Source organism: Zerene cesonia, chromosome 10, assembly GCF_012273895.1.
Source record: "Zerene cesonia ecotype Mississippi chromosome 10, Zerene_cesonia_1.1, whole genome shotgun sequence".
Classification (NCBI taxonomy): domain Eukaryota; kingdom Metazoa; phylum Arthropoda; class Insecta; order Lepidoptera; family Pieridae; genus Zerene; species Zerene cesonia.
In genome coordinates this window covers 3,419,076-3,428,064 of record NC_052111.1, presented here as the reverse complement: position 1 = coordinate 3,428,064, position 8,989 = coordinate 3,419,076, and the positions used below count along the sequence as shown (strand labels likewise).

General features: G+C 37.6%; 1 protein-coding gene across 2 annotated transcripts; it reads right to left on the bottom strand.

Moving 5' to 3' along the window:
* Positions 1 to 229: 229 nt before the first annotated feature.
* On the bottom strand, positions 230 to 8,227 carry LOC119829234 (neuronal acetylcholine receptor subunit alpha-7). Of its 2 annotated transcripts, none has more exons than XM_038351623.1 (11): positions 6,614 to 8,227; positions 4,547 to 4,686; positions 4,089 to 4,133; positions 3,834 to 3,943; positions 3,580 to 3,760; positions 3,420 to 3,495; positions 3,140 to 3,334; positions 2,867 to 3,063; positions 2,496 to 2,740; positions 2,143 to 2,245; positions 230 to 2,051 (listed from the first exon to the last, which is right to left on the bottom strand). In XM_038351623.1, the coding sequence occupies exons 1-11, from the start codon at positions 6,690 to 6,692 to the stop codon at positions 1,899 to 1,901; spliced, it is 1,524 nt and encodes a 507-aa protein (XP_038207551.1). In that variant the 5' UTR covers positions 6,693 to 8,227; the 3' UTR covers positions 230 to 1,898. The 2 variants fall into 2 exon arrangements, with proteins under 2 accessions (XP_038207551.1, XP_038207552.1); XM_038351624.1 differs by having other exon boundaries at positions 2,529 to 2,740; positions 6,614 to 8,223.
* Positions 8,228 to 8,989: the final 762 nt, after the last annotated feature.

Genomic DNA, 8,989 nt, shown 5'->3' with positions numbered 1-8,989 from the left:
GTTTGAGCCCTGCAGTAATTTCTGTTGTTGGTTCCGAAGCAAGACGACGCGCATGTGCGGTTATCCCTAGGGAACGCATCGATTGTCTTCAGCTACTCAGGCTGTTCCCAGGCGTTTCGGAAATATATAGGTCAGGGCTATTCATTTCGACGTTCTTTCAGTTATTAAATTATAATCCATAGCAAACAGGATTCTTGCTAAAGGTTTCATATGATTGAAATAATACACGTTTTTTTTCGTTCGTTTATATTTAATAAACAAAGTGCAATTCAGAGTATTAACCCTAACAATTGAACAATTTATGGAGACAAACGACGTCCCAATATCGCCGAGTAAACCGCACATTACTTATTTATCCTATAGTTTTTTATACGATAACAAAATAATGCGCGGGTTTTCTTAACAGTTTGATGCACAACTGTGATGATCGTATTAGTTGTCGACAACAAGAAACATAAAGATGATGGGAAAACATCTGCACGTATTCATATTCGTTTCGCAACTTCCAAAGAAACGTCTATGGATTCCGCAGCTGTTATCTCCGACCGGGAAAACATAGGAGGAGCTCTGCGAGGATACAGTATTCAATCGATGAGTGTATCCGAGCAGCTCCTATCATCATTTTACGTTTTCCCTTTCGGCAGATCGAAATGTTTTCCGAACAAATCATTTACATGTGTATGACAGCGGGTATAACATTTGGATAATGATTGATAAATTAAAATTTAAATTCGAAAACGCTTTCTATGAATAACCATATTTTTTGAGTCGTCTGTTTTGTTGTGTAGATAATATAAATAATTAAACGTCGTAATTCGGTAGTATCTTGGAATGCTCGGGCATGATGTATGAATGTAAACAATTGCAGCGGAACAGGTTTCGATGTCGTGGATATGATGGTAATAACATTACATAATATTATTATGACCAAAACTTCAAAGAGTTAACATTACTAACGATTGTATCGAAAAAATTACGTTACGTAGGTACAAACGTGATATTATCATGTATTGTAATTGTATAACATTGTTTCGAAAGACCAAGTACGATTTTAATAAAATAATGATTTCATTAACTACAATTTTAACGAGCGTTTTAAGCTATAGCTTTGGATATTTATTTATTTATAACAATATCGACCCGTTCACAACGAGGCATATCACAACCTGTACCAATTGAAACAACATTGTTTGTAAAGTTCTATACTAGCTACTGACACAAATACGTTCGAAAATAAAGTTAGGGACCATAACCACGATTCACGGAATCGAATAAGGAAAAACAAAGGGCTTATTTTGTCTGCCCATTCACTATACTGTACATAGGATCAAGGAAGATCTAACAATGTAATAAATTTTAAACGTGACAGACCATAAAAGGTATGAAGGAAGACATTTTTGTGCTACAATTTCGGTTACGATCACAGTCACAAATTGTGATCTCCTGTAATGGCGACTATTCTAGCGTGGATGACTAAAAGCCTGGTCGACGCTGTATCGGCACCAGATATGTTATTACTGCCACGAAATCGATTCAGTCGATTGGTTAGAAACCATTCTCATTATTAGAAAGGTAGGTTTTGATGTTATGGTTTCTTGGGGAAATATCATCAATGCTGAAACATCACAAGTTGTTCTGAAAGAGAGTCAAAGCCAAAGGCATCGAAGGACTGATTTCAAGATTAAAGAAGAAGATTATGAACAGGCAGTATAAGTATTTATGCGTAGGGATGGCAGTCAGCGGTTACTTATGTCTACAGGGGGCGCGGGCGGCAAAGCAGGCGGCGGCAACTTCAGCGCCGCGGCATCGGCGCCCGCACCAATTCGCACATCACAACTTAACAAATATTCGCGGTATCACAGAACGTTACGCATGCGCAGACGCAGGCGGGCGGGTCGCTACGACACCATGATGTGTGGTGCGGACAGCAGCACGGCTAGCGTGGCAATGATTGTGAACAGGGTAAAGATAATAAGGCACAGTCTGTCCACGACCATGGCGGCAAATTTCCAGTCGCGCGAAATGTCCGCTTCTTCGTCGTCTTTGCGCATCTAGAGGAAAAAAATATTTAGCATTATAACATATTGTCATGCATTAAAAAAAGTTTAATATGAATACTAATAAAATAATATTTAACATTACCTGGTCTGTGATGACTCGAAGCTCTTTAAGAATTAGGGAGAGCTCGTAGTCTACACCGAAACAGCTGTGTGCAGTTAGACCTGCGCCGTTTTCCTCTCCGCTCCTAGAACAGATACCTACTTATAATCATCTATATAACATGAATAAATATAGTTCAAAAACTAGAGATTGGTCCAAGGATCGTAGGGTACTACGGGACTTATGCTGACAAATGAAATATAAGAAACCCAAGACCCGATTACTGAAGAGATGAAGTTGATGTATCTAATGATAGACGTAATGTTTTATAGCTGTTAGGGCCGGGTAAACTGCGGAACGTTCGAGGCTGGGGTTTTAAAAACCGTGCTATTTACGGCGAGTAGTGTTCGTGTAGATCGTCGAGGGACCTGTAGTATCGGCAGCAGGGTGGCTGCTGCGCATGTGCATGCCGGAAGTCATCGTCGATGTCGAGCACGTTGGCGAGGAGTGATTTTGAGGAACGCTCGCGAAGTTCCAAATCCGGCGGTGGAGGCGCGCGCGCTGGCGGCGGCGTCACCGCCGAGCCGGGCCGTGACATCCGCAGTATCCACGGCAGCCAGTAAAGGAACACGCAGCGTATCTGTATGATGTATGAAATTGCTTCAATGACACTGTTATTATTCGATGGCTAAATATTATTACATATTTATGTACAACTGAAACATATACGTCTATTTCTAAATAAGATAAATGAAATTAAACTAACCCAATCACTCATTTCATGTGTATCGGCGTGTCGATGATGGTAGTTCAAAATAAGTATAGTAGAAACAACCGAAGAAGCCACCATGAACATGATACAATTGAAGTACGTGCCGAGCAGGGGTACTGCATCTGACGTGGCTGGCATCGTCTCCGCAACCATGTTCAAAAACACCGTCAGAGATAGCAGGATCGTCACACCTATGTGAATTAATTATTCTTCATTTATCCGTCCCAGTAATTTTTTTACGAATGATTTCGATGGAAGTAGACTTACCTAAAGATAATTTTTCTCCTGAATCTGGCGGTAAAGTGAATCCCAGTAGAGCCATAGAGGCAATTAGCACGCACGGTACAATTAAATTGAAAAAGTAGTAAAGCGTTTTCCGCCGGATCACTACTGCGAATGTTATATCGATGTACGGTTCTGGACAGCAGTTGTAGTAGATCTCGTTTCGCTTGCCTGGTACACCTGATGAAATCGACGTATTTTATAAGAAATGCACATGAAAACCGTGAACCGTGAAGTAAAATTATCTTTATAAATCTATACGTACCAATAAGCTCCCACTCTCCGTTTGTAACAAAACTGCTTATATCTCCACCGGCTTCATCTTGTAATTGTAGATCCAGCTGCAAAATATTTTATGTTCAGCATAAAGCACTGCCTATGATTTAGATTGACACTGTCAATACGGTTGAAAACTTTGTACATACTTGGTATCCGTCATACGTCCAGCTCCCAAACTTCATCTCACATCTTTGATCATCAAATGGGAACCAAGTGATATCAATTTTGCAAGTACTCTTAAAAATACCAGGCGGCACGTAGAGGCATGACCCATTATTTCGTACTACTACGTTGGTCGGATATGTGCTGTCGAAACCTTCATCGGCACTGTTTAAACAAGCAATTGTAAGTTTAGATGATGCAGATGCGATTTATTAATCGTATGGATTGATTACAGTACCTATTGTACATAAGGACGTCTGGTTTCCATAATCTGTGTGGCGGCACTCGTAAATCTTTAACCCCACCAAAGTCAGAAGTGTTCCACCTCAAGTTCATATCATTCCATTCCTAAAATATGATTTATATGTCCGTTACAAACTAGTTCTACATAAATTTAACGTTTTTTTAGAGCACATGTGAGTGTGATTAAATATTCATTTAAAAAGTATTAAAATACATATCAACATCAATATTATATCTAGTGCCCACTTACCAATTTTAGCCAGATGTTTGTTATTAAAAGCTGGTTCTTTTCGTCCTGTAAGTAAAACAGTTATTGCATAATTCAAAAATTAGCATAGTCTATCCTTTAGTGGCAGTTGCAACAGCGTTGCGTTTCGGATCGTTGGGCACAAGGTTTGTTCGTAATTGCAATAGACTAACAACAGGCTATTAATTGTTTCTTTACTTTAATATATAAAGTCAATTTAACCCCTTTATATACTCTCTTTATTAAACAAATAACATTATTCCCAATAAAAATAATTCCTCATAAATGCACAAAGCCGTTAAAATTTCTTTCTTCAGCAATTGACGTTGAAAATATAATTTACGGATATTTCTAGTATGACTGTTTTCCTCAGTGGGACAAAATCCATATGTGTGCCAAAATTTATGATCGATTGGAGGTATGGTACAATTGGAAGGTTTTCTACGTAAAAGCAGACATACCACATCAATGATTTGCATGAGTGTGAGGCCGAAGGAGAGTTGGAGCGGATCGCTCTCGTTGACCACGGGCCGCTCCAGAACGTTGTAGTGGTCCAATAGATGATGCAGCAGCCGCTTCTCGTGGTACCCACCGAGGACCCCTAGTCACACTTTACTTTGAATATGCGTATCTTATAATTATTATAAAACGTATGACGCTTTTAAAATGCAATTATTGCACACAATACGGCACACAAGATGAAGTATTGGTTGTTGCAATTTTTTATTGAAAGTTATACAGTAAAAAATTATTAACATTGAATAAACAAAAACGCATAAGTATAAGTAGACGATGTTTCTATAGATTGAATTCAGCTTATGTATTTTTTGGAATCAAAACTTGGAATTTGTATCACATAAAGCAATAATGATTCATAAATTAAATAATTTCTTGTACGATCGCTATGTATATACTGATATAGAAATAATTATTTAGCCATGAATCCTCTTATGCATTCGATTTGATTTAAAAAATAATTAAATATCCAATCATTATAGTATTTCTATTTTATTGGTTAATTAATCTATAATAAAATGCAGTCAGAATATTCAAAGTCTCTTCGATTCGAAAAGAGATCGTTTCTTTGCTCGTTAGTTCTTATATACTACTATAATATTATTCATATATAAAATAAAATAAATAAGCACACAGTATATAGTTTCATTTGGATATTAAATAAAGATGATTGATCATTATGATATATCTCATAACGATTATGCAGCACGCAGAAACGACGTGCTGCTAGTATGGTATTATGTTATCTGTGGTAAGCTTTTTGCAATACCCGATTGACACACATGAAGGGAAATGACACCAAACAGGTCACAATCATCAAACTGTATTTTATACTTAAATATAACAATAACAATACTACAAATAGGATGAGTAAATCATTTAAGATACTAGCAAAAAGCTGTGCTTTAATTTTCCTACTTGCATCTTAATTTTTTCCATTTTCTTCATTAAAATAATTTATTATTAATAACACCTCAACCTTTGTTTACATTGGAAACAGATTTAAATCACGTTTTCAATATAACTATACTTCGAATATTTTGCACTTTCTAACACTAAGTCTATTCTTCAACGTAAAGATGATAGTTTTTGGTATTTATTATAAATGAGTGTTAAATGCCAAGATAAAATGACAAACATTATACAAATATAATCGATCTTATGTATAACTGTAAAACCTTCGTAACATTACATCATTTCGGTAATTTGAGGTGTGGTATGTATTTGACTAATGTCTATGAAATCATATCTCAAATATAGCTGTGCATATATATTGTATACGCATAAAATATTCAATGCAAATCCATTAGAATAGTGGAATTGGTTTAAAAAGTATGAAGTATTTTAAATCATTTTTTTAAACCCGCATTTTGAATCCATTAATGAGTATTTTGATATTTCGCACACTGAAAGATATAGTCAAACGTAATAAATATATTTGGTAATTACAAATCACATTTAGTGTTCATACAGAAAATAAGCTTTGTCCGGTAGTGTTGGATCTCCCCATTTTATGTAGATACCATGCTCCCAAAGCCAAAAAGGTTTAAATTTTATATGATTAAATTGAAAAAAAAACATACATTGATTAATTATTTTTGGCCGAAATACGGTTTGATTTTCCAATACATTGATAGCATTAACTGTCACGTTTTACATTACAGATAAGTGATATTATATATTCTTTAAACTATAAAACGCCAACTTAAGCGGTATTCTTATTTATAAAAATATGAATAGCGTGAGAGTGATTGATTGAGTGATGTATTTTGATTTGATTGGCGCTATAAATAAGACATTTTTGATAGCCTAGTTATAAACCTAAAAATGGGATGAGCGAGGTTAACGTGTGACTACAGTAGGAAAGTGCTGACTAGGCTAAGTGATTTTTTAAAGTCAATTATTAATAGAGTACATCGTCCAACTATACTGGATTTCTTTGTTAGTAGGCAATGAATTAAGTAATATCGTGCGAGTCGTGTTAAATAAAGGGAGGGGATTTGTCGGCTCACCCATCGGCCAGAGCAGGCCCAGCAGAAGCAGCAGGCCCGCGGGCGCCGCCAGCTGCGAGCGGCGCGGCCGGAGGGCCATGTCAGCGCCGCAAGCCCGCGCCGCGCGCCGCCGCGCCGCCGCGCCGCGCCATCCTTCCGATCCGCGACACCCGCGACACCGGCCCCGGCCCCTGCACCGCACTCCCGCCCCTTGCACGAGTCCTAATCAGCTTAAACTTAATCCTCCTGTGGCTTTCATAAATCAAACTATTTACGACCGACGGCCACGCGTGCCGGTCGATCGAGCATCGCCGGCAACCGCCGCTGGGTCTGTCAGTTATGTTGTGTTTTTGAGCATTGTTGTTCAGCGGAGTGCGGCCGACCGTGGGGCAGCGGAGCCGCCGGTGTGCGGACTGGCGGAGTCGCTGAGGGCCGCTGCGCCGTCGCGCCGCCGCCCATTCAAGCGCGCGCCTCGCTCCCGCTCCCGACCCGCTGTCGACGCACACCGACACCCGACACTCCCGAGTCCCGTACCACTCCTACAGACACTTTAATTATGCTAATTTTAGAGCCTGTGCAATTTTTAATGACACAAATGTTAAATTTATCGAAAGCCTGTTAGAATTAATTAAATTTTATAAAATGAGACATATGTAAGATGAAGTATGACAATGTATCCTAGACTGATTTTAATAAGATGCTATAACTAATTTTAGTCATATTCCATTAGGTTAATTTATAACTTCGTAACTTAAAACTAGAATATAATAGAAATTCGCTAATCCGTAAATCAAGATAAGTGTTTTTAAAATACGTGAATTAAGAGGTCTCTGTGAGTCTTGTAATTGCAATATTATACATGTGAAGCCAGGTCAAGAACGAGGCAAGCTCTCGAATTCTAACGATTCCAATTTGGAGTGTAGGATTTTGTGGTTGTGTTGAGGAGAGGATGCGGGTTGCGGGGATGCTGCGCGCTCACGATCAATGAGGGACACCGGCCTAGCGCCCCCATCTCCGCAGCTTCACTCCACCCGCCACCCCATACTGCATCCTAGCATCACTACGAACCGTTGACTTCACTAATTTTCTCATTGACTTTTAAAATATCAGCTGTTAAAATCTTTTGTTTGAGGGTATTAATCTGTGTCAACAGAGTGTCATGTTCTGCATGTGTCAGACGACTATTGAATTTGTGTAGCATGGCTGGTTAAACAAAGATAGTGTGTGTGTCTATAACTAGAGACTATCTACATCGTATTCAATGAGAAAGAATCAATATATTCAAAAAAGTAAAAAAAAACAGACCGTTATCGAGATTTTTTTTGGTACTTAAATATTTTGTGGTAATTACACAACGGCCTTATGTTTAGGACAAATTACTGTAATTATCTCTTTTTACCACTGAGAGTAAATTATATATGAAAATGCCCGATGAGTTCAAAAGATCCCAAATTCCAAATCTTAATGAGCGTATCTTCATAAAGCACTTAGTATTCACTTAAACTAAGAGTGATTATTTAGTCGGGATAAATATGAATAATGTTTATTTTTTAATCTATACAGATAATTACCAATAATAGCTTCTATGTATATGGATCTGAAAACAAAATTATAAAACCTACGAAATATTGTTCAATTGTTTTTTCAATTTTTGTATTGTCCACATTTGTGTATGCTGATTGACATAGATATGAACAGTCTGACACAGGTCAGACAGTGTAATATCATTATATATTTTTAAACCACATCTCTTATTAAGTAAAGCTTTCTGCTTTGCTTATCGTTAAGAACTCTGTATGATACGAAAATGTTATTTTGACATCAACAAATGTTGACCCATAGCACGGATGCTATATCCTGGTATGGCCTACAAACTAAGGTTTCATAATATAGCACAAGCAAGCAAAATCCTTTTTACATAACCTACCGTCTTGGTAATTTAAAACAAAGGCTTAATCGGGCTTACTTAATACTAAGAGACGCAAAGTTTTCGAAACTCAATGAAAGCACCGAGGATTATGATACTGAATGGTTTAGTAAGAACAAAAGCGGTACATTTGCTTTAAAATGGGTGAAATAAAGCACCTTCTATGGGCGAAATGTCAAACGTAAAGGTTAAATGTTAAGAGCCACGGGCTAGTTGAGAATTGAAGTTTATGGGATGCGTTTGTAGCCTCTAGGTAACTGTGGCAGAGACAATGAGCATAAAGCGATGACGTGGAGATGAGCGCTCGTGGGTGGATCAAAGAAGATCAATTAAGTATTTTGTTATCATCATATCATTTTATAAATGTGACATTGAAACAAACTTATAAAATAACACCGTAGATTTTTGTTTTTTTGAAATTAAGAATGGCCGAAAACTTTTTAAGAAATTATCCCTTATTAGGTTAATAG